Below are 27,040 nucleotides of genomic sequence, written 5' to 3'. Positions count from 1 at the left end.
CCAGGCCTCTTCTTTTCGGGTCCCCCACCGGCGCTCTTGGCTGCTCCCCCTTGATCAGTGCCCCCAATAGCAAGTCACTTGTTATGAGTGCACTGGTACATGTTCACTCCTGATCCCCATTCTATACATCCATAAGACACATAGAGCCGTGGATTGTCCCAGTCCCCCACTATCTCCTCATTGGCTCACTGGCTGTGACTGACAGACTTGGAGCCAATGGCTCCCGCTGCTATATCCCAGCCAATGGAGAGAGAGAGACCTGGGACAGCCAAAGCTCTTGTGCACAGCGCTGGATATCGCCCACTCTGCTCCTCCAAAGACATCTTCCTCTCTAGCTCCCTCATCACCTCCTCCCACGCTCACCTCCAGGGCTTCTCCAGAGCCTCTTCCAACCTTTGGAACTCCCTACCACAGTTTGGTTGGTCAGCTCCCACCCTGTCTGCCTTTAGGTGATCTTTGAAAACTCACTTATTCAGGGAAGCCTACCCCACCTCCACCTAAGAACTGTATTTGAGTCACCTCCACCAGATCATCCCCCGCAGCTATCACCTTTTGTATCACCACCCCTTCCTTTAGATTGTAAGCTCTATGAGCAAGGCCCTCCTATTCCTTCTGTACTGAAATGTATTATAATTGTACTGTCTCCCTTATATTGTACAGCGCTGAGCAAACTGTTGGCGCCATATAAATCCTGTATAATAATAATAATAATAATATGTGGAGTCAATACAAGTAACTGTATTAGCGTAGAGCAGTGGTTCTCAACCTTCCTAATACAGTTCCTCATGTTGTGGTGACCCCCAACCATAAAATTATTTTCGTTGCTACTTCATAACTGTAATTTTGCAGTGGGAGGAATAGTGCCACATCATTGGTGTCAGTGAGAGGAGTAGTGCCACATCACTGATGTCAGTGGGAGGAATAGTGCCCCATCATTGGTATCAGTGGGAGGAATAGTGTCCCATCGTTGGTATCAGTGGGAGGAATAGTGTCCCATCATTGGTGTCAGTGGGAGGAATAGTGTCCCATCATTGGTGTCAGTGGGAGGAATAGTGCCCCATCATTGGTGTCAGTGGGAGGAATAGTGCCCCATCATTGGTATCAGTGGGAGGAATAGTGTCCCATCATTGGTGTCAGTGGGAGGAATAGTGCCCCATCATTGGTGTCAGTGGGAGGAATAGTGCCCCATCATTGGTATCAGTGGGAGGAATAGTGTCCGATCGTTGGTATCAGTGGGAGGAATAGTGCCCCATCATTGGTATCAGTGGGAGGAATAGTGCCCCATCATTGGTGTCAGTGGGAGGAATAGTGTCCCATCGTTGGTATCAGTGGGAGGAATAGTGTCCCATCGTTGGTGTCAGTGTGGGAGGAATAGTGCCCCATCATTGGTGTCAGTGGGGGGGGGGAATAGTGCCCCATCATTTATACTAGTGTGGGGAGGAATAGTGCCCCATCATTGGTGTCAGTGGGAGGAATAGTGTCCCATCGTTGGTATCAGTGGGAGGAATAGTGTCCCATCGTTGGTGTCAGTGTGGGAGGAATAGTGCCCCATCATTGGTGTCAGTGGGGGGGGGGAATAGTGCCCCATCATTTATACTAGTGTGGGGGGGAATTGTGCCCCATCATTGGTGTCAGTGGGGGGGGATAGTGCCCCATCGTTGGTGTCAGTGGGGGGAGGAACAGTGCCCCATTGTTGGTGTCAGTGGGGGGAGGAATAGTTCCCCATCGTTGGTGTCAGTGGGGGGGGGGAGGAAACAGTGCCCCATCATTGGTGTCAGTGGGAGGAATAGTGCCCCATCATTGGTATTAATGACACCAATGATGGGGCACTATTCCTCCCACTGACACCAATGATACTTACCTTGCTGACTCCTGCTCCAGCCTGGGCTCGCTCCCTCCCTCTCCCATCTACAGCCAGCATACCTGGTTGCAGCAGCATCATCTGCACGCTACAGACGCTTACCTGTCAGCTGTCTTCCTTCTCCGGCCGCTCCCTCGCTCGATCTTCTTTGCTCTTCGCGCTGCTGCTCGGCTCCTCCTCTTCAAGCTCCACCTCCTCGCCGGTGATTGGCCGCCTGTGTGCCTCTCCTGAGCTCCAGTTCCGGCGGCCAATCACTGGCGAGGAGGCGGAGCTGTTGAGTGCTGTGGGATGTGGCCAGATGACAGGGGCGGCATGTCATCCCGCGCACACATCACGGTCCAGGGAAATGTGGACTTATCTGCATGTGGGCAGACCCGCCTGGAGACTGATAGAGGAGCGGTGTTTCGGTTCCTAAGACCATCGGAAATATGTGTTTTCCGATGGTCTTAGGAGACCCCTGTGAAAGCGTTGTTCGACCCCCAAAGGGGTCGCGACCCACAGGTTGAGAACCGCTGGCGTAGAGGGAAGAACAATGGAAGCCCAGATTACCAGGTGAGCTTCAGTGGATGTTGCCGCACATTAAATATACACATCGATATGTTTGGGGAACTCCCGTTCATTTCTTAAGGTCCCCAAACGAGCATCAAAGGACTAAACAACACCCCTTACCCTCAACAGACCACACCCCATACATCATAAAATACATGGCCTTCAATGGGATGTGTTGGGGCAAAAAAGGTTCAGGTATGTTACTGGCTCAGAGATGTGCCTTGAGGGCCCATAGGAATTTAATGAGCACATCTGCCATATCTTGTGTCAATGGCCCTTCTAACACACAAGCGTAGAATTGTATAGGCTCCCAAGGTTCAGTCCAGTAGAGGGTGACCATGCTGCCCAGAGCACTCTGTGATCTAACAGACCTGGTCAGGCACGCCTCCTCTCCTCAGCTCTACAGTCTACATGAAAACATTTGTGGTGAGGGTGTGAAATCTGTTGCTTGTCTTAGTGCATGTTCACTCACCAAAAAAGGATATTTTAGGACCTTATTAAGTTCCTTAAAATATTTTAGTTGAAAAATGTGTTTTGTCTGTATTTCTATTTTAAAGTTAACCTGATTGGAGAGATATGGGAGCTGCCATCGTAATATGCGTGCTGATTCACATCCTCTTACTTAGGAAGAAGTTACTGACCTGGAAGGCTTTACAGCACACGTTACCGCAACACGCATTACTGGCACTGGTGCAATGTGGTGCCATTGATTCTGAATGGTACCCCAACGCACGTTGCTGATACACATACTCTGCATACTAATGTGTCTTGCAGCGCACTGCCAAAAATGATGCATTTTAAAATATTTACAAGTAAAAGATTATGTAAAGCTATTTTGCTGTGCTTTTGTAAAGAAAAAAGTTTAAGAAAAGATTTAATATAAATATACTGTATATATAAAAAGAGTATGTAAAGCTGTTTTGCTGTGCTTTTGTAAAGAAAAAAGTTTAATAAAAGAATTAATATATATATACGGTATATAAAAAAAATTTATGTAAAGCTATTTTGCTGTGCTCTTGTAAAGAAAAAAGTTTAATAAAATAATTATATATATATATATACAGTATATATATATATATATATATATATATATATGATTATGTAAAGCTATTTTGCTGTGCTTTTGTACAGAAAAAAGTTTAATGAAAGGTTTAAAAAAAATTACATGTATATATATATATATATATATATATATAGTTGTGTTCAAAATAATAGCAGTCAGACATCACTAACCGGATCAATCACTGTTTTTGGTAGAAATGATATTTCTACATGGCAAATAATTTCCTAGCAGGTGTAGTAGAGTCATAGAAATCCAACAGACCCAACAGTCATGACATGCATGCTGCTGATTCTGTGTCATTGAATCACTCATTGAAAGGGGCGTGTTCAAAATAATAGCAGTGTGGAGTTCTATTAGTGAGGTCATTCATTCTATGAGAAACAGGTGGCAATTATTGCCCTTATTTAAGGAAGGAAGGCAGCAAATGTTGGACATGCTGGTTACAGTGCATTTCTCTCTGAAATTCTGAGGAAAATGGGTCGTTCCAGACATTGTTCAGAAGAACAGCGTACCTTGATTAAAAAGTTGATTGGAGAGGAGAAAACATATAAAGAAGTGCAGAAAATGATCGGCTGCTCAGCTAAAATGATCGCAAATGCTTTAAAATGGCAACCAAAACCTGAAAGACGTGGAAGAAAGTGAAAAACTACCATTGGAATGGATAGAAGAATAGTCAAAATGGGGCGGACTCAGCCAACAATCAGCTCCAGGAAGATGAAAGAAGGTGTGACGTTCCCTGTGAGGACTCAGCCAACAATCAGCTCCAGGAAGATGAAAGAAGGTGTGACGTTCCCTGTGAGGACTGTTACAATTAGAAGACGCCGATGTGAAGCCAAGCTATCTGCAAGAAGTCCCCGCAAAGTCCCACTGTTGGGAAAAAGACGTGTGCTGAAGAGGTTACAATCTGCCAAAGAGCACATTGACTGAATGTGTGTAAACAACACAGATCTCTCACCTGTCAGCGGGGATGTGCTGCCTTTTATCTCTATACAAAGCAGGGAGATAAAAGCCAGCAAGTCCCCTAGTAAACCAGCACACAGTACACAGTGTAATCATGCCCTAACACAGTTAACCCTTTGATTGGCCCAGATGCTAACCCTTTCCTGCCCAGTGTCATTAGTACAGTGTCAGTGATTTTATTAGCACTGATCACTGTATTAGTGCCACTGGAGAGGTCAGTGGCAGTTAGTCTGTTTCCACCCAGTGTCAGTAATGCCATACATGGGTCAAAATTCAACCTATTTTTCCTCCACAAATCGAACCTAAGAATAGTTGGCCGATTTTCGCTCTGTTAGTGGGGTCAATGGCACCGGCCGATTTTCGTGGTTCCTCCCTTTTCGGTAATCGGGCGTGTTGGAAAATTCGTGAAAAACTACTGATTTTCGACTCAATGATGGTCAAATCGTACGATCGTTTTTCTGAAAAGAATATGCGCATAAGCCGTAACCTGGAAGGAACAGAAGTTTCACCTGCTATATGGGGTGAACTCTATGACTCGGTCGGCCGATTTTCGAAATCATTGATGGCACCATCGGATTACCAAGCGAATAACGTTTTCGATTTTCGGACGAAAAGTCGTTTGGAATTCCAACCATGGTATGGCCTTCATTAGTGTCAGAATGCCCATCGTATTATCGCAGTCCCGCTATAAGTTGCTGATTGCCACCATTACTAGTGGTAAGAAAAAAAATGAATAAAAATTCCAGTATATACACCACCATTTGTAGATACTATAAATTTCACGCAAAGCAATCAATATACACTTTTTTAGGACTTTTTTTTTTTTTTTTTTTAACCAAAGATATCTGTTTGCTTCTCGGGGGATCAGGAAGGAATTGTTTTCCCCTGTAGGAGCAAATTGGATTGTACTTTGCTGGGGGTTTTTTTGCCTGGATCACCTGTGGGTATAGGTCAGGATTATAACTTTTTTTTTCTATGGTTGAACTGGATGGACTTTTGTCTTTTTTCAGCCAGACTAACTGTGTAACATGTAGCAGGATACATTTTGGTCTAAATTTATGAAGAATTTTTTTTTTATTGGGTATGTTCTATAGCAAAAAGTAAAAAATTTTTTTTTGTTTGTTTTTGTTTTATTTTTAGTTTCGCACAAAAATTTAAAAACGGGGATCAAATACAATCAAAAGAAAGTTCTATTTGTGTGAATAAAAATTATATAAATTTCATGTGTGTACAGTGTTGCATGACCTCACAATTGTCAGTTAGCCCTGGTTCACATATATGCGGCCGTGCGGGCCGCGTTTTGCGCGGGCACGAGAGCCCATTCATTTGAATGGACTCCCGTGCCCCGGGACACGCAGAGAAGAAGTCCCTGCACTTCTTTGGAAACCGCAGCCCGCACGGGAACCTCAGTTCCCAGTATGGTTACGATTTCCAGTGCAGGTGGTGTTCCATTAGAATTAATGGCACCCGCCTGTGGGTCCGCATTCTTCTGTGCAGGTGGTGCGGCTGCACGGATTTTTGTGCGGATCCGCAGCCGCACCACCCGCACAGTTGTAAACCTAGCCTTAAAGTAGCGCAGTGCCGTATCGTAAAAATGGCCTGGTCAGGAAATCTTCCGGAGGGCACGTGGTTAAAGTGTCGACGATTGGTCTTTGTGGGTGCTGTCATTTTTCTCTGTCTCCCGGGCGCACGCAGTTGGACATGTTTGGTTTCTACTCAACAAAACCTCATCTTTTATTTTGTACAAAAATGGTAATGAAATTGTGTTTGTGTGCGCTAAAACTTTTTTTTTTACTGAAAATATAGATTTGATAAACAGTAAGGCCCCATGTACACGGGACACTTCTGAATGATGGAAACTGACTGCTGGAAAACGTAGGTTAAAAAAGTGTGTTTAGCCGCGTTTGTGTTTAGAAATGTTTTTTATAGATAAGCACAGGAGAACCCAAATGCCCAGAATGCACTGAAAAGTGGTAAATTATTAACTATTTCAGACTGTTTCAGAGAAATACAGAGAGTAGAAGCAGAGACAGCAGTATGTGTTGAGATTAGCTTAGGTGTGCGTTGCTCATTAACATTTCTTTTGTTTCCAAGGGTGGGAAAGGTGGCTGGTGGAGGGAGTCAGGAAGGCCACCCAGCAGGGGGGTCTTCATTAGGAATTTGAGGTGTGAATGGTCATTAACATATCTTTTGTTTCCAAGGGTGGGAGAGGTCTGAGGTGTGAATTGGTCATTAACATATCTTTTGTTTCCAAGGGTGGGAGAGGTCTGAGTCATGAATTGGTCATTAACATATCTTTTGTTTTCCAAGGATGGGAGAGGTCTCAGGTGTGAATTGGTCATTGCAATGTGTGAGGAGCTTGGTAGGAACATCCTGTGTTCAGTGTTTTGTCCATCTGAGTACCTTGAAAACACTTTCCATGCATTGTTCTTGATGAAAAAAGGCTCTGGACACCATCGAGAACTGGAAGAGTTATAAAAAAAATTCTGACGCAAACACGATTTGCCGCGTTTAGACGCATTTGGCCGTGTTTACAAGCGTTTTGCGTTTGAAGCACTGATAAAAATCGACTGCTGAACACAAGTTTTCTGCGTTCAAAAAAACGACTGTAAACGAAGATGTGTACATGGACACATAGGAAAACATTAGGGAGAGTTCAGGGGCTGCTGAAAAAAATGCAGAAAAGCTCCTAAACGTGAGTTTATGAGCTGCAGTGTACATGAGCCCCTACGCAAAGATCATGTGAGATAGCAGATTTAAGTGCCATCTTCAGGGCCACTGCTTTCAGAAAAATGTTTCATGTTTCGGGGGTTTTAAATAATTTTGTAGCCAAAAAATGCAGACTTCAACATGTGCGAAAATTTGAAAAACAAAAATTGCTTTACGATTATATAGGATTTTGGTGGGTTTACATCTTCTTGGAGACTTCTTGGAACGCTTTGTTGTTTTTTATTGCATACAGCTGATCGTTATAAAGGCATTAGCAGCTCTTCCACAGGTGACTTTATCTTTCCATCTCCTCCAGTCCAATTGCTGTTAAATTTTCCTGGTGAGCCTTTCTCTGCTCCTGTTGACTTCTCCTCCTCCCCTATCATACTGCCGTTGGGCGGAGAAGGATTTCATACCTAGTTACCTCTGTGTTGTATAGCTAAACTTCCTTTACCTGGGATACCAGATCCCTGTCCAGTCTCCCTCTGCCTGTATTTCCTGTTCTTTTTTTCCACTTGCACCTTGCACTCTCTCTAGAACCTCTCCGTGCACCTTGCACCCTCTCGGCCTGCCTCTGGCTTGCTGTTCTGGTTGACACTGTGGTGTTTGTTGTGCTTCGTGCAGCTGTTTAAGCTGCTGAGTGATTACACAATGTGTCTGAGGTGAACGGGCAAAAAGAGAAGTGGAAGCTGTGAAAGCAGAGGCTTCCTGTTTAAAGACAGAGAGAGAGAGAAAGAGAGAGAGGCTGCAACCGACCTCACCATGAGAGAGCTCTGGTGACATGAGATCGTTGGAAAGGTCCTTCAACAGGTTAGGTCATTGACAGCGGAAAGACAGGCAAAGCTCTCCAGGTTAGCACCGTGCCCCGGGACTGAGGATCTCCTGGGAATTGTGGCCGAGTAATACCAGAAAACACAGAAAGAGGAAGAGGATAGAAGAGTTTGTTGTCCGTGTAGCAGCGACGCTTCCCCGGGTGGACAGGAGAGAAGTGCGTCAAGGATGGTCAGGTGAGGAAAAGCGAAAGCTGGGAATGTAATCACTTTGCCATATTCATTCCGACTACTGCAAAGATTTTAAACCAGCAGTACAGTCATGGGTACCCCTGAGGGTATTTCTGATTCAGAGTTTCTGCAGAGTAGACCTGGAGTTATCACTCAGGAAGATATATTTGCCCCTCTAATGTAGATATTAGACAGCTGGTGGGTGAAAATCCATGTGGAAATGTGGAGCTGTAAGCTGGACACTTCATCGCTCTGCTTAATGCAGCCTTTCCAAATCTTTATACCCTGGAGCAAATCTTGAAATCATTATCAGGTCTCAGAGAACCTCAACAGAAAAATTATTATATATTTTCCCCTCTAGTGTAGATGTATATAGGACAATTGGTGGGTAAAAATCCATGTGAAGTTGTGGGGCTGTAAGGTGGACGCTTCATCGCCCTGCTTAACGCAGCCTTTCCCAAACTTTCTACCATGGAGGAACCCTTGAAATCATTATCAGGTCTCTGAGAACTTCAACAGAAAAAGTATTATATATTTGTCCCTCTAATATAGCTGTATATAGGACAATTGGTGGGTAAAAATCCATGTGAAGATGTAGGATTGTAAGGTGGACACTTCATCGCCCTGCTTAACGCAGCCTTTCCCAACCTTTCTACCATGCAGGAACCCTTGAAATCGTTATCAGGCCTCAGGGAACCTCAACATAAAAATAATTAAATATTTGCCCCTCTAATGTAGATGTATATAGAACAGTTGGTGGGTGAAAATCCACATGAAGATGTGGGGCCATAAGGTGGACACTTCATCACTCTGCTTAACTCAGCCTTTCCCAACTTATGCACTGGAGGAACCCTTGAAATCATCATCAGGTCTCAGGGAACCTCAGCATAAAACGTATATATTTGCCCCCTTCTAATGTCGATGTATATAGGACAATTGGTGAGTAAAAATCCACATGAAGATGTGGGGGTGTAAGGTAGACCCTTTATCGCCCTGCTTAACGTAGCGTTTCCCAACCTTTCTACCCTGGAGGAACCCTTGAAATCATGATCAGGTCTCAGGGAACCTCAATATGAAAATTATTATACATTTGCCCCTCTAATGTAGATGTATTGTATATAGGACATTTGGTGGGTGAAAATTCACGCGAAGATGTGCGGCCGTAAGATATACACTTCATCGCACGGCTTAACAAACTTTTTCCAAACCTCTCTACCCCAGAGGAACCCTTTAAATCATTATCGGGTCTCAGGGAATCCCAATATGAAAATCATTACAACTCTTGGTATGTTAGAATGATTATTAGCTATAATAATCCAATAAAAATTGTGAATAGTTTTTTGAGAAGACAATGCTATTTTTTCAGTGGATCTGGCTTTTTTGTTCACCTTCTAGCCAATTTTTTTATGCATGTTAGCAGTGTAGGTAGCAATAATGTTAAAAAACATTTTTTGTTTTTCATTGTCTCGTAGAATGACATCCCGTTGAATTCTGGTTTACTGTGTTAGTGAAAAAAACATAAACAAAACACAAATTGGTTGCAACCATAAAAATCTCATATAGTTTAGTATCTTTTATTATTAATATTATTTTATTATATTTATACATTATTTATATTGTACCAAAAGTTAGCGCAGCGCATTACAAGATGGAGGGAGATAGTAGAGTTACAATACAATTCAATACAAGAGGAATCAGAGGGCCCTGTTCATGAGAGCTTACAATTTAAAAGGGAGGGTCAAGTGATACCAAAGAGAACAACTGATACAATGATCACTGCTGCCGGCTAACCAGCGGCAAAAAAAAAAAGACAGGTTGGTTGTAGTGAAGTTGATCGATAGATCGACGTCAATACAACCAGCCTGCCCATAGATGGATCAATACAACCAGCCTGCCCATAGATGGATCAAAATTTGGCCAGTTCCCACTGAACTACCGTCTATGACCGACTTTAGGGATAAGCTGATAGAGAAAGTAAATCTTCTTGTGGACTATACAAAGGTCTGAAAGACAATTTAATGCTTAGGATGTGGGCATGTTCAGAAAAGGGCATTGAAGTATCTATCTTACAGCCTTACATCTTCAGGTGGATTTTGACCCACTAACTGTCCTTCATACAACTGCATTTAAGCGTTTGAAACGTTTAAAGGCACCATATAAAATACAGTTTATTAGTGGGGCAAATATATCTTCTTGAACCTTCAACAATTAATTCACAGAAGCATCTTAACCCTGGTTGGTGGCAAACTCCATTTGTTGTAACCTTCTGCAACATTACTGAGGACTTTACTACTATGCCTGGAGATGAAGATGTGCTCCTACATCTAGAGCTGTTTGGTGAATATTCGGAGTCAGCATTCATTCATTTAGCAGTACATCTAGAGCAGCCATTCTCAACCTTCTTACCATGGAGGAACTGTTGAAATAGTTTTCAGAGAACCCTTTCTAAAATGATTAGACCTACATTCATGGGTGTATTTACCACAAGGCAAACAAGGCATTTGCCTTGGGCGGCATTTTGCGGGGGGGGGGCAGCACTGCCCCTCAGAAGAAGGGACACACGTGGCATGGTGGGTTCCGAGAGAGGTTGCGGGTTTCATGACGATGTATGCACAGCCCGACTCTCGTTCCCGGTGATGTCCGGAGCTGTGAAGGTGAGTGTCTTTCTCTCTCTCGCCATGGGGGATGGCGGCTGGTGTATGGGGGGCAGTGGTAGTGGAAGACTCTCTCGGGTGGGAATCAGGGGTGTTGTTGATCAATGTCAGGCTCTCTCTATGGGGGAGGTGCCAATTTTTGTGATGCCTAGGGCAGCACAAAACCTAAATACACCACTGACTACATCTCATGGCACATTAGCATGATCAGAATGTTGTAGAGACTTTTATATAAAATAATAATGAATGGGGGTTATTTATAATCGTGAAATAAAGCAAATAAAAATAATAGTCAAAGAAACATAGGCATTGTACATTGTTGGGACTCCTTACATTCGTGATCAGTGTAGAAGTGACCCCTTACATTGGTGGTTGGTGTAGACGTACTTCCTTACATTGATAGTCAGAGTACAAATAACCCCTTACGTTGGTGGTCAATGTAGATGTGAACCATTACTTTGGTGGTCAGAGTAGAAGTGACCCCTTACATTGGTGGTCAGTGTAGAAGTGATCCCTTACATTGGTGGTTGGTGTAGACGTGCCTCTTTACATTGATGGTCAGAGTACAAATAACCCCTTACGTTGGTGGTCAATGTAGATGTGAGCCATTACCTTGGTGGTCAGTGTAGAAGCGACCCCTTACATTGGTGGTTGGTGTAGACGTGCCTCCTTACATTGATGGTCAGAGTACAAATAGCCCCTTATGTTGGTGGACAATGTAGATGTGAACCATTACTTTGGTGGACAGTGAAGAAGTGACCCCTTACATTGGTGGTTGGTGTAGACGTGCCTCCTTACATTGATGGTCAGAGTACAAATAACCCCTTATGTTGGTGGTCAATGTAGATGTAAACCATTACTTTGGTGGTCAGTGTAGAAGTGACCCCTTACATTGGTGGTTGGTGTAGAAGTGCCTCCTTACATTGATGGTCAGAGTACAAATAACCCCTTACATTGGTGGTCAATGTAGATGTGAACCATTGTAAAAATAGGTAAATGTGAGCGCACAAATACACTTTAAAAGTGAAAGCAGCCAAGCACAAGGTAACCAAAATAACCCTGAAATGAATAATATAAAATTGATGTGCGGCACTAAGAGAGGTATAAATATAAATAGTGTCTAATGATAAACATAAAATAAAAACAAGATTCATTGATCATAATAAATCGTAAATAAGTTAATCAGGTGACCAAGGTGCTAATTACTCCTGCGTCTTCCTGGAGAAGGTGAATGTGCAAATAGGTGTATAAGCTCTATTGCCTCTCCTCTGTGGGTGGATGGGTGCCAAGGTGTAAGCTGGTTGCTATCAGGGTACTCCAGAGTTCCCTTTGGTGGGATAGGTAAGTGCAATCCTCTAGGTCTAATGGAGGCTCCCTCTCTGGAGGTTAGGATAGCTGTGAAACCAAAAACTCCCATCCAAGTTTAAAGATGGCCGCCGGAGCTCCACGTTGCTCCAGCGGCGTGACGTCATGGTGTTACTGGCTCTTCCTTACGCGTTTCGTGCACCCGCACGTCGTCATTGATGGTCAGAGTACAAATAACCCCTTACGTTGGTGGTCAATGTAGATGTAAACCATTACTTTGGTGGTCAGTGTAGAAGTGACCCCTTATATTGGTGGTCAGTGTAGAAGTGACCCCTTACATTGGTGATCATTGAAGTCATCTTTTACAGTGATGGTCATTGTAGAAGTGTCCCCTTACATTAATGGTGAGTGTAGAAATGATCCCTCACATTGGTGTTCAGTGTATAAGTGATACCTTACATTGGTGGTCAGTGTAGAAATGACCTCTTACATTGGTGATTCTGGTAGAAGTGACCCCTTACATTGCTGGGCAGTGTAGAATTCACCCTTTACATTTGTGGTCAGAGTTTATTTTCGGCATGCAAGTTGTCCCATATCAGTCAGTGACAATTAACTACTTAACATACCCGTACGTCACCCAACTTTCAGAGGTCATATATATGCAGCTGCAGGCATCATCCTGGTATCTTTTTTTACAGCTGGCGGTGAGCTTTATTGTAAAATTAGTCCTAATGGCTAATTAACCGCTGGATTTATTTTAAAAGTGGCAGTAAGGGTCGTACCTCTTCTGCTGCCTTTCTGTGCTCTCCCGTCCAAATGGGAAACCCAGTAGCCGAATGACCATAGAGCTGATTGGGGACCAGAATGGCCCCAATCATCTCTATGGTCTAGGAAACCAGAAGCAACAAGTATTTTGGCACTTTCAGTTTCGACAGTTGTCAACAAGCCATTACTGGTTTGAAAAAAGCATCGTATGATCCGAAGCTTTTAAGAACAGAAGAGAGATCTGGGGTTTAATAGACCCCAAATCTCTCAGTAAAGAGTACCTGTCATTGCTCATGCTATCACAAGGAATGTTTACATTCCTTGTGATAACAATAAAAGGGATTAGAAAAAAAAAATTAAAGGGACAGTGTAAAAATAATAATTAGAAAAAAAGAAATAAACAAAATCAACATTTTTAAAGAGCCTCACCGAGAATGCATGCGTTGGTCCCACGTCAGTACGTAAACAGCGATCGCACCACATATGTGTGGTATCGCCACGAATGTCAGATCAAGAACAATAATTTTAGCATCAGACCTCTAAAGTGGTAACCTGTAAGGGCTTTTAAATTTTATTTAATTTTAAAGCGTGACATGTTTGGTATCTATGTGCTTGTCGTAATATAATCTTTTATATTTTACCAAAGAATTGGGTATTAATTGTGTTTTTGTGCATTAAAATTCATTAAAGTGTATTTTTTCCCAAAAAATGCATTTGAAAAACTGCTGTGCAAAGACCGCGTGACATAAAAAATTGCAACGCTCGCCATTTTATTCTCTAGGGCCTCTGCTTGAATAACAATATGTAATGTTTGAGGCTTTCTAAGTAAGTTAAGTGATTAATGTGACTGTCAGTGAAACATTTCATGCTCCATGTTGGAAAACATTTAGAAGACGATAACCACTCGAAGCCGCTGAAAACTATAAGCTTTATTTAGAATTTGGCAAAAAAAAAAGTTTACATTTTGTTAGTAATTTTAGCTATTTTGTGCCATATACTCACCTTCTGCAATGCCAAAATGTAATATATGATGATATGTCAGAAGATGATTTATACAAGAGAGGGAAAGTATATTATGTGAAGTACAAAGGGTACATTTATGATTGTTTGCACATATGTCATAATATGATATTTTCAAAAACCTTGACATCAATACACATTATAATAACAAAAGAGCAATAAAAAAATTCTACTATTACCTAATGAACAACAGTTGGTGCGCAACAAAATTAGATAAGATTTGATTAGATAGCAACAATCGAGTATGTCCTTGTATCTGGAGTATTAGGGGAAGTCATAAAAATACTTTATATCGTAGGATTTCAGAATAACTGAAGACTTACAACTTGCTGAAAAATGATTCTTTGCAGATGGCCATTTTCCACTAATAGTACACATTTTTGTAAAGGCCAATTGCAATCAACACAATATCTTATACTTTTTAAAACACGGAGGAACAAAAATAATAAAAAACAGCCTAGAATAGTACAAGTTGCAAGAAACTGTTATACAGTAAAAGTTACACCCGTTCTTAACCTCGGAAACTACTAAACAACTTATTCCTTCCCTTGTTATTTCTCACCTTGACTATTGTAACTCCATCCTCATTGACCGACCTCATTGCAGGCTATCCCCTCTTCAGTCTATCATGAATGCTGCTGCCAGAACCATCCACCTTACTAACCGTTTCGTATCTGCCATCCCTCTATGCCAATCCCTCCACAGCCCCCCACTCAGTGTCCTCCATCTCTGTCTGCCAATCCCTCCACTGACCTCCACTCAATGTCCTCCATCCCTCTCTGCCAATCCCTCCACTGGCCTCCACTCAGTGTCCTCCATCCCTGTCTGCCAATCCCTCCACTGACCTCCACTCAATGTCCTCCATCCCTCTCTGCCAATCCCTCCACTGGCCTCCACTCAGTGTCCTCCATCCCTGTCTGCCAATCCCTCCACTGACCTCCACTTAGTGTCCTACATCCCTCTCTGCCAATCCCTCCACTGGCCTCCACTCTCCGGGGAGACCAGATATAGTGAATGCAGGGTCTGGGGAGAACAAATATAGTGAATGCAGGGTCCGGGGAGAGCGGATATAGTGAATGCAGGGTCCGGGGAGAGCGGATATAGTGAATGCGGGGTCCGGGAAGAGCGGATATAGTGAATGCAGGGTCCGGGGAGAGCGGATATAGTGAATGCGGAGTCCGGGGAGAGAGGATATAGTGAATGCAGGGTCCGGGGAGAGCGGATATAGAGAATGCGGGGTCCGGGAAGAGCGGATATAGTGAATGTGGGGTCCGGGGAGAGCGGATATAGGTGAATGCGGGGTCCGGGGAGAGCGGATATAGTGAATGCAGGGTCCGGGAAGAGCGGATATAGTGAATGCAGGGTCCGGGGAGAGCGGATATAGTGAATGCGGGGTCCGGGGAGAGCGGATATAGTGAATGCGGGGTCCGGGGAGAGAGGATATAGTGAATGCAGGGTCTGGGGAGAGCGGATATAGAGAATGCGGGGTCCGGGAAGAGCGGATATAGTGAATGCGGGGTCCGGGGAGAGCGGATATAGTGAATGCGGGGTCCGGGGAGAGCGGATATAGTGAATGCGGGGTCCGGGGTTTAGTGCACATTAAAGTTAAAGATGAAATTGTATACATTTTTTTATTAGAGAGCAGCTCCAGTCTTCCCCCCAAAAATTAAAAGTCTTACTCCTTAATATAAGGACACTTACCTGTCCAGGGATCCAGCGATGTCCTCACTCTAGCTGATTCCTCAATAGGCTTTAGGTGCAGTTGCCGGCATCTTAAGTAAGGGAAACTGTTAGCTTCACATCCGGTTTCCTACTGCGCATGCACAAGCCTCGCTGCACTTTGTGAATGGTCCTGCGGTTTTTTGGGACCTGTGCCCAGAAGGTGCGAGGGGAAAGAAGCAGGGGCTGAACTTCCGCACAGATCGCAGCGGAGATCTGATTGGAAGTGGGAGTGCGTACCTGTCAAAACCAGGCATCCACTCCCCCCCCTAAAAAAAAAGTACCACATGTGGCAGTGGAAGGGTGCAAACAAGAGAAACGTCCTCTTTTGGGTGAAGTTCCACTCTAAGGTATGCTATAGAGCACAGGTGTCAAACTGGTGGCCCTCCAGCTGTTGCCAAACTACAAGTCCCATGAGGCATTACAAGATTGACAGTTACAAGCGTGACTCCCAAAGGCAGAGGCATGATGGGACTTGTAGTTTCACAACAGTTGGAGGGCCGCCAGTTTGACACCCTTGCTGTCAGGGCTCCCAGGTATGACCAGAGGTGTGTGACTGAAGCAGGGAAACGCAGACCTCAGATATGTTATAAACAATATAATTTATTAACACTAACAGTACAAACATAAACGCAGTGCAATACTAAAACATAATACGGTGCAAACAAACCAAACCAACCACCCACAGATAACAGTATATACAAGCAAGCGTCGTCAGGCAGGCCGGGTCAATATCAATTGGGCAGGTAGGTACAGGGGGAGCAAGCGGAGAATGGTCGGGGTCACAGGCCAGGTTCAGCAGGTAGCAAGCAGCATAGTACAGAGGGTCAGGCAGAGGGATGGTCCGGGTCACAAGCCAGGGATCAGAACAGGTAGCAAGCAGCGTAGTACAGAGGGTCAGACAGAGGGATGGTCAGGGTCACAAGCCAGGATCAGAGCAGGAGAAGTCAGCAAAGGAACAGAAACAGGATGCAGGACAGATACAGGGCCCAGGACAAACACAACACCAAGGCAGAGTCTGCAAGTCTGGCCATCCCTTAAATACCCCAGTATCATCAGTTCCAGGTGTTAGCTGGCTGAAAGGTTGAGTCTCTGATTGCTGGGAGCACCCGCTGGCCAGCCCTGGTACTGCAGATCAAAAGGCAGGTGAGTCCCACCATTGCTGGCCAGTCCATTCCTAACACTTGCTATAGAGTCAAGGAGGTGAGATATGAACTCCTTTATATCATAACCAAACCTTCTGCTGTTATTCACTGAAATCATTCTAAAGCTTATGAATTTCATTAGAATTTCATTCTAAAATTTCTGATTTTGGAATGTTCAATTTTCTAATGGTTAGTGATTAAATTTTTGTTAATTTTCAACAATAGTGACAAAAAAATTCAGAGAAGCAGGATGGAAAATTTGTCGCAAATGGATGAATGTGGTTTTTGTTCACGGAATATTGTACATATTATAGTGAAACCTGTTTAGTTCCTACCGAAATAGTAGGTCTGGGTGATTTTTTTTTTTTTTTATTGTAAAAAAAAAATAAATTTTAAAAACAATTTTGGTAATTTTGGGTAATTTATACAGATCCATGACCAAATCTTATAAAATAGTTAAGCAAATATGGCTGCTAACGTCCGTTATTTCTGTGACCAGGACATGGGGGGTGGGGGTTGTTCAGGGATTTTTGTATTAAATTTTTTTTTTTTTATTTCTGGGATTTTTAGCTTTCTTTTTTTATTCAAAATATAAAATATGTATGGAAAAAAAAATAAAAATAGTAGGCGATACAAGAATAATTTGCAGGAAGGGGTTTAACCAAAGAGAATGGAAACCTTACACAAGTGTAAGCCATACATCTAAACAAACTAATGTAGGGCCTTGAGGACAACTAGAGAGACCTTGAAAAGAAAAAAATATTATATAAGAAAACACATAGGAGCACAATGATATCATAAGAAAAAGGGGACTAAGAGAATAACACATACAACATCAGAGAAGAGCAGACACGTTCAATTCTAGGTGGTGGGGCTCCAAGGAAGGCTCTAGCTACACGGATAAAGAAGCGCTCAACGACAGACCTATAGCATAAAGCAGGCCTGAAAAATCAACTGAGAAGGGGTGAAAATTTGCAGAATTACTACATGCCCGCCAACAGGTCCAGGTAGTGCAGATCTTTTCGGAATCTACACTATCCTCTGCCACCAACATCTCCGTCACCATGATGTCATTAAGAACCTGTGCCCATTCCAAGAGTGAAGGGCGGAGAGGTATTCCTCCAAAGACGGGAAATGGCAACTCTAGCCGCCAAAAGGCAGTGTCGCAAGATAACTTTTTAAATCTTGGATATGGGCCCAGGAATCATGGACCAAAATGCGATTTTTGGATGAAGCTTTAATTCAAGTTGGGCCAGTGATGGCAAGAAAGGACAATTTTTAGAATTTCTGTTTGAACCTTCAAACTTTCAGCCTAACAAGCCACTGGGGAACAAAGGGCTAAAAAGAGACAGTTGGCCCATTCTGTGTATTTACACCTAGAACCAATAACTAGAATAGGAAGAAAAGTGTACCCAATGTCAGAAATATGGTTCTCTGTCTATGGACCCTGGATGGGGGACCTGGTAGTACACAAAATAACCACAAGAACAATAAATCCAAAATGAGACTTTCAAGGATATCTACAGGGTGATTGAAAAGTAACTCCCTATTTTAAACTATTTATAAATTTTTTATATGAAGTTACTTTTTTCTCAATTCTTTAATGTATGTTCCTTAATCGATGACAATTAAATCTGCGATACCATGAATGCCGAAAGGTATCTCACTATGCTGCAAGATGAAATCTGGCCAGTTGTCAATACCTGGGAGAATATTGAAGACTTGATTTTTATGCAAGATGGTGCTCCTCCACATTTTGCTATTATTGTTCGTGAATGGCTGAATGAACATTTTCCTGAGAGATGGTTGGGTCGACGTGGTCCGCATGAGTGGCCGGCCAGAAGCCCCGATTTAACACCCTGCGACTTTTTTCTTTGGGGTTGGTTGAAGGAACAAGTTTACTCTACGAAACCAAAGACTTTAGAAGAACTTGAAGGGCGACTACGAGAAGTTATTTCTGCCATCCCACAAGAGTTCCTGCGAAGATCAGTTGATGCGATTCCCGAGCGGCTTCAGAAGCTGCAGGCGAATGCTGATGCACATATCGAATTTTAAATAAAACTCCATGTTATGTGTGTTCTCATATTCATTTTTTGTAAAAATAATGATTAAAAAATAAATTATAAGATTTTTAAAATAAGCAGTTACTTTTCAATCACCCTGTACATCCTTCTATTGGGAAAAAAATTCTATAAATTCTACAACCAGTCTTACCAAATATAGTCTCCAAATATGTTCCTCTAGTGTGTTTTGTGTTTGACTGTTTCCACGTAATTACAAATAACATTAGTGCCATAATAATTTTATTTATTACAGGCAGGGGCGGACTGACAACTCATGGAGCCCCCGGGCAATAGGGGATCATGGGGCCCCTGTGTCTTTGCCAAAACTCAAAAAAGCCTATGAAAAAGGTACCAGGGGCATCTCATGGGGCCCCCTACTGACCACGGGCCCTCCGGCAGTGCCCGAGTTTCCAAATGGTCAGTCCGCCCCTGATTACAGGTACTTACAGTATATAGCGTCGACAATTTACGCAGCGCTTTACATATAAACTCACCTGCCACTTTATTAGGTACACCTTGCTAGTGCCAAGAAAATCTCCCCCACACCATGACACCACCACCACCAGCCTGAACCGTTGATACAAGGCAGGATGGATCCCCCACACCATGTCACTACCACCACCAGCCAGAACTGTTGATACAAGGCAGGATGGATCCACCACACCATGACACCACCACCACCACCAGCCTGAACCGTTGATACAAGGCAGGTTGGATCCATGCTTCCATGTTGTTTACACATTCTGAACCTATCATCTGAATGTCGCAACTGAAATCGAGACTCATCAGACCAGGCAGCGTTTTTCCAATATTCTATTGTCCATATTTGGTGAGCCTGTGCGAATTGTAGCCTCCGTATCCTGTTCTTAGCTGACAGGAGTGGCACCTGGTGTGGTCTTCTGCTGCTGTAGCCCATCTGCTTCAAGGTTGGACGTGTTGAGTGTTCAGAGATGGTATTCTGCATACCTTGGTTGTAATGAGTTATTTGAGTTCCTGTTGCCTTTCTATCATCTGGAACCAGTCTGCCCATTCTCCTCTGACATCAACAAGGCATTTTCCTCCACACAACTGCCGCTCTCTGGATATTTTCTCTTTTTCGGACCATTCTCTGTAATCCCTAGAGATGGTTGTGTGTGAAAATCCCTTAGATCAGCAATTTTTTAAATACTCAGACTAGCCCATCTGGCACTAACAACCATGCCACGTTCAAAGTCACTTAAATCCCCTTTCTTCCCCATTCTGATGCTCGGTTTGAACTTCAGCAAGTCGACTTCACCACATCTAGATGCCTAAATGCATTGAGTTGCTGCCATGTGATTGGCTGATTAGCAATTTGTGTTACCAAGGAATTGTACAGGTGTGCCTAATAAAGTGGACGACGGGCGTATATTGTACATTCACATCAGTTCTCGCCCTCAAGGAGCGTACACTCTAATGCAGGCCATAGACGGTTTGTTTATCGGCCAATTTTCGGCCGAAAAACTAAACATCGGTCCTTCTGTTGCCACCAATGATTGCGAAAATCGTCTGTTTTTCACAAATTTTCCAGCATGACTGATAATAGAAATGAGGAGGAACCGTGAAAATCGGCCGATGACATTGCCCCACTAACGGTGCGAATATCGGACGATTATTCTTTCGGAGGAAAAATCAACCAATAAATGAACCATCTATGGCCTGCATAAGGTCCTTAACTCACATTCATTCATACATACTTTAACCTCCCTGCATGTCTTTGGAGTGTGGGAGGAAACTGAAGTACCCGGAGAAAACCCACGCAGACATAGGGGGAACATGCAAACTCCAGGCAGGTAGTGCCATGGTTGGGATTTGAACCGACGACCCCTAGTGCTTCTAGGCGGAAGTGCTAACCACTTAGCATATTTTTAGGATATTTTGAATATCTTGATGACATTTGACTGTCAAGTTAACTAGGGATGCACCTAAATTTCGGTGGCCGAAACGCTTCGGCCAAAAAAAAAAGTACCGATACAGGTGCCGAAAAATCCCCGCCCCTCACCGTCGCCGCTCGGTAGTTCTTAGCCTTACCTGAGAAACCATCGATCCTGGAAAGATGGCCGCCACTCATCTCTATGCCCTTGGAGGACCGGAGCGATGTCACTTCCTGTTCCGGCCATTTTTTTTTTTTTTTTTAAAAGCACTAGATTAGTGCTTCTTTTTTTATCTAATGCTTTACATTGCCTATTGACCCCATATCTCTCCATAAAGAGGACCTGTCACTAATTATTTCTATCACAAGGGATGCACGCATTTTTTGTGATAAGAATAAAAGTGATTAAAACATTTTTTAAAGGGACAGTGCAAAAAAAATGTAATTAATTAAAAAAATAACGTTTAAAATGCCCCGTCCCCCCGTGATCGCACATAGTGGTGAACGCATATGTAGGCCATGCCCACATATGTAAACGGTGTTCAAACCACACGTGAGGTATCGCCACAAACGTCGGAGCAATAATTCTCGCACTAGACCTCCTCTGTAACTTTGCACTGCTAACCTGTAGAAAGTTTTAAAGCATCACCCATGGAGATTTTTAAGTACTGCAGTTTCACGCCATTCCACGAGCGTGCGCAATTTTAAAGCATGACATGTTGGGTATCTATTTACTCGCCGTAACATCCTCTTTCATATTTTAAATTTTTTTTTTAGAAAGTTTAGAAATTCATTGTGTTCCTTGCTGTATCCATACGCTGGCATTGCTCCATTCACACAACAGAGATGCAACTGAGCGAGTGCGTTTTTGTGCTCGTTCCTGCACATCAAATTTAGAACAGCCCTTAGATATCAATGGGCTGCCCTGTAATCCAGAAAGGTGCATGCACCATTTTAAAAAATCATGCCACACCAACACACCTAGCACCAGGCGTTTTGGCATGTGCGTTTGCAAGATGCATGAAGGTGCCACTAAGAATGAATAGCACCACTGCACATCTGCAAAGGGGCAGCTTGTTTTTGCATTGCAGGTAAGTGTGCGATTCTGCTTGCATTCCCACAACTCACTGATGTGAATGAAACCTAAATGTTTTTTTGGACAGACATATTTTCAGTTCACCTCTCACGATCCTTGTATGTTAGTTCCTAAGAGTCACCCAAAAGATGATTCTGAATATTTGTCTAGATGTAAGACCTACACTATTAAAGGGATAATAAACACTATTAGTTTTTAGGCACTTTTAGTAGCAGCTTTAATGTGATACTAAAAGGCATAATTGTTAAAACAAAAAAAAAAACAAAAACAAAAACATATCATAGTTACCTGCTCTGTGTAGTGGTTTTGCACAGAGCAGCCCGGATCCTCCTCTTCTCAGGTCCCCAGCCGGCGCTCCTGGCCGCCCCCTCCTGTCAGGTGCCCCCATAGTAAGCATCCTGAGCCGCTGCTCTATGTGTTCATTCACACATGGAGCTGCGGCTCGGCCTCGCCCCCTCTCTCTTTTCATTCGCTCACTGGCTGTGATTGACAGCAGCGGGAGTCAATGGTTCCCACTGCTGTCTCTGCCATTGAGGAGAGGAAGTCCCAGGATAGCCAAGACTACATTGCTGGACGGAGAAGGGGCTTAGGAGAGTATAAGGGGGGCTGGGGTGATGCTACCTTCATGGTTTTTTACCTTCGTGGATAGAATGCATGAAGATAAAAAACCTTCAGTCTTAACAACCACTTTAATGACTGAGTATGAAGCTTCTTTATTTTAAATCCTTCCCTATGCTCCAGTTTAAGCTGGTGCCATGATCACTGCGCTGGGTTTTCTGTCTCAGAGTGGCTTCTTCTCTTGCAACATCCTATGGAGCCATTCTTGCATGCAGAGACTAGAGTTGTGTCTCCCTACAATGTGTGCATCAAAAGAAACACACAGCCCTATAGCCTAGGATGGCAGGGCGCTCCCCTGCTCCTCCCCTACACCTAGATTTCACTGTTTTCTGTGAGCATGGGAAATTTCGGTAGGAGGAAGAGGTTCTGCCTCGAAACGGTCAGTCATTTTGTGGCCTACAGTCCCCCAACAGCCACCATCTAGGGAGATTGGACCATGCTGTCTTTTTTGTGATGTGCCTTTAATTTTATTCTTTTGTGAGTATGCTACTTTTTATTTAATAAATCTCATTTTTAGAAGGTGATGCACTAGGCCCCTGCGCCCTCTGTTTGTTTGTTTGCACACAGCTTCTTTGGATTTCCCTGGTCCGTTGAGGGCAGCAAGGATTGCATTCCCAAAAAGTACTCCATGTGGGGTTACTGACATTGTGGAACTCGTCGTCCAGTGCAGGAGTTTCAGCATTCATTTGCTCATGCTTTTTTATTGAAATTTAGGGAACCCTCTGATAAAGTTCCACCTCTGGGACGCAACGCGTAAGAGCTGAGCCACATCCCCGTAACATCCGCTGAGCTGATACTCAAGAGACATTGGATCCTACGACCAATATACTGAATAGCCTTTCTCACTGCTATACATATATTGGGATGGGCAAGTCGTCTTCACCACGTCTAGATGCCTAAATGCATTGAGTTGCTGCCGTGTGATTGGCTGATTAGCAATTTGTGTTACCAACCAATTGAACAGGTGGACCTAATAAAGTGGCCGGTGAGTGTATTTAGCAGACTAAAGTGGAACAAATAGGAGAAATTCATTGTTAGGGTTTACATACACTTTGACTTTCAAATGAACAGAAGTTTTAGGCTCCGTTCACACCAATGCGTTTTTTTAAGGCTTTTTGCAGAAACGCACTACAGTCCATTTAACACGGTTTCCTATAGGACATGTTTACATCTAGGCTTTTTTGAGCTGCTGCGTTTTTAGAAAGGGTCAGGGACTTTTTTAAAAGCAGCGTTTTTGCTACAATAGAGAATCTGCTGAAATGCATGGTAGTGCATTTTTGCTGCGATTTTTCCAAGTTTTGCAGTTTGCATTTTTATTCTGCCCACTTTAAAAAAAAAAAAAAAAAACGTGGCAAAATCGTGGCAAAAACACTTGTAGAAATACGCAAAATGAACTGCAAAAAGAACTGCAAAAAAAAAAAGCAAACTGCATAGGTGTGAACGAAGCCTTAGGCTCCATGTACACGGGGCGTATGGAAAACTCTTCTGAATGATGGAAACTGACTGCTGGAAAACGTAGGTTAAAAAACGTCAGTTTAGCTGCGTTTGCATACCGTGTTTATGTGCGTTTGCGTTTAGAACCATTTTCTTAAGATAATTTCGGGAGACCTTCTAAAATGCCCAGAATGCACTGAAAAATAATAAATAATTAACTATTTCAGACATTTTGAGAGAAATAGAGAGAGCAGAAGCAGAGATAGCAGTATGTGTGGAGATTTCCTGTCTTTTCTGGTTGTATTCACTATGGATCCCATCATGAGCATAATGCGGCGCGTTCTACCATTTTTTCCTTCACGCGAAACCTGGAACTGACTGCGCTGGTGTACCGGGTCCATTTGAATACATGGAAAACGCTTTGCATGCATTTCTGATGATGAAAAAAGGCTCTGGACATCATCTGGATATGGAACAGTTAAAAAACGCTTAAAAACGCAAACGCTTATAAATGCGGTTAGCCGTGTTTACAAGCGTTTGGCATTTGAAACGCTGGTAAAATCTACTCCTGAACGCAAGTTTGGTGGGTTAAAAAAAACGACCGTAAACTCAAATGCCTGTAAACGACTGTAAACGACGATGTGTACACGGACACATAGGAGAACATTAGGGAGAGTTCAGGGGCTGCTGAAAAAAACGTTGAACAGCTCCTAAACGTCAGTTTATCAGCTGCAGTGTACATGAGCCCTAAGAGTGTTCATCATTAAGGCCAGCCATACATGGGTCGATTTCCGAATGATTTTTCGTTCGAAAATCGGACCTAAGAATTTTCGACCGATTTTTCGCTCTGTTAGCAGGTCCATGGCAGCAGTCAATTTTCGTGGTTCCTCCCCATTTCGTTTATGTTGGAAAATTTGTGAAAAACGACCGATTTTTCAAAATCATTGGCGGCACCGTCGGATCACAGAACGAACGATGTTTTCGATTATCAATCAAAAAATAGTTTGGAATTCGACCCATGTATGGCCTGCTTTACCTTACCTGCTTTATAGTTAGGAAATATGAAGGTCAAACATTAACAGCAGCTGACGTTTAACATTCCTCCTGTGATATACGGAGCAGTTTTTAGGTGAATGTGGTTGCAGATGACGATGATTATACGTTCCATTTTTTTCTGGTCTCATCTAACACTATGCCACAGCATTGTTCTACTTTAAAATTCAACTTTTGTAACCATTTTGTAACCACACTTTAACCCCCTTCCTGCCCAGCCCCAATTTTCAGATTTCAGCACTTGTCACATTTTGAAGGACAAATACTCAGTCGTGTAATACAAATTAGATTTTTATCATTTCTTGAGACAGATAGAGCTTTCTTTTGGTGGTGTTTAGCCACCACTGGGTTTTTATTTTTTTTTTGCTTTATAAAAGAAAAAAATACCAAAACCTTTGAAGAAAAACCTCACATTTTTCTTTGTTTCTGGTACAACATTTCGCAAGTGAATAATCTTTCTTCATAAATTTAGGACAAAATGTATTCTTCTACATTAGTTCGGTTAAAATAACCCAAATCAGTGCATATTATTTAGTCTTTGTGAAAGTAATAATATTAATAATAACCATTTTTTTTTTCATTTTTACTTTTACATTTTTCTTCTTTTTATTTATTTATTTTTTACATACCATGACCAGAGCAGTGCAGCGTTACCATAGTGACACTTTACTACTCTGGGGAGGTGATCAGGGTTTTTTTTTACACTATGATTTCTTATAACAGTGATGATCACTGTTACAAGCAATCATTTTTATGAATGGCTTCCATTCATGTGCCAGATGTTCAACTGTGATAGCTTGATTGGCCACAGCTATCACACGGTACAGAGGCATTGTGATTGGTCCTATCTGTACCAAGTGATCACTGTAACCTATCACAGAAATCAAAATAACACACAATGAATGGTTATGAATGAAAGCTATTCATTGTGTATATTTGACATGTGATCACTGTGATTGGTCACAGTGATCACATGGTACCGGGGCCAGCTGGATACAACAAGCTGTCATTCGCTGTGTCCGGTGGAAACAGCCGGTGACAGATAGAGCCGCAGTGCAGCCTCTAGAGTGCACAGGAGGTACATGCCTGGAGGATGTTATATGATGGCCCTCCAGGTTTAGAGATGTCCACCCAGGTCAGCCATGCACAGGGTGCCTGAACCCTGCACATCATCCAGCTGGGCTGCTTGGAGACTGCTTGGTGTCTGCGTGGGTTTCCTCCGGGTACTCCGGTTTCCTTCCACACTCCAAAGACATGCTGGTAGCTTAACTGGTTCCTGTCTAAATTGGCCCCAGTATGTGTATGTATGAATGTGAGTTAGGGACCTTAGATTGTACGCTCCTTGAGGGTTAGGGATTGATGTGAACGTACAATATATATATATATACATGTAATGCGCTGTGTAAATTGACGGCGTTATGTAAGTACTTGTAATAAATAATCCTCTAGGAGGTATTTTCATACTGCTCTGACTGTCCTATGAGGCTACATAACCTCTTACCCTCTGCCTGAACACATGCACCCTCCCAAGAAGAAAAAACTATCTAGCCATACACACTAAACTGAGCATGTGCAGAGTGCCTCCTGGGGCTCTGTACTATCAGCAGATGTATTGGGGACAGTAGAAGAAGGGGAGGATCAAAGAAGGCAGGATCAAACAGCCTTCTTACACAATGCAGAGGATTAACCCCTTAGGTTCCACAGTGAGTATAACAAGCATGCTTTACTGCATCTACAGACTGATTGTACTGTTGTGGGTTTAGGAATACTTAAAAAAAAAAAGCTGCTCCTAGAGGAGTTTAGCGTTTTGCCTGTAGAACCAACTAATGTTTTTTTGTTTTGTGGTTGAACTGGATGGACTTTTGTCTTTTTTTGGCCAGACTTACTATGCAACTACAGTGAAGGAAATGCGTATTTGCTCCCCGGCTGATGGTGAATGTTCGCCCCTCACAAAGAAATGATCGGTCTAAAAATCGAATGTTCTGTGTATTGTAACACTGAGAGACAGAATACAACAACAAATTCAGCAGAAATGCGTCTAACAAATGATGACTGATCTGCATGTTCATGAGGGAAATAAGGATTTGATCCCCTTCACAAAACATGACTTAGTACTTGCTGGCAAATCCCTTGT

The 27,040-nt window shown here is 43.0% G+C and overlaps 1 protein-coding gene across 2 annotated transcripts in view; it reads left to right on the top strand.

The window, feature by feature from the left end:
• The first annotated feature begins 7,715 nt into the window (after window positions 1–7,715).
• Window positions 7,716–27,040, top strand: part of PTPN6 (protein tyrosine phosphatase non-receptor type 6) — a 135,258-nt gene continuing 115,933 nt past the window's right edge. For both annotated transcript variants that reach the window (XM_089662932.1, XM_089662931.1), the window contains exon 1: window positions 7,716–8,149. In XM_089662932.1, the coding sequence (XP_089519058.1) occupies window positions 8,142–8,149 (8 nt within the window). In that variant the 5' untranslated portion in view covers window positions 7,716–8,141. The remainder of the gene's footprint in view (window positions 8,150–27,040) is intronic.

Source organism: Staurois parvus, unplaced genomic scaffold (assembly GCF_062004578.1).
Source record: "Staurois parvus isolate SC_StPar_1 unplaced genomic scaffold, SC_StPar_1.0 ptg001590l, whole genome shotgun sequence".
In the NCBI taxonomy this organism is placed as follows: domain Eukaryota; kingdom Metazoa; phylum Chordata; class Amphibia; order Anura; family Ranidae; genus Staurois; species Staurois parvus.
Note: the sequence above shows the minus strand (reverse complement) of the source record. Positions and strands in the feature narration are given on the sequence as shown.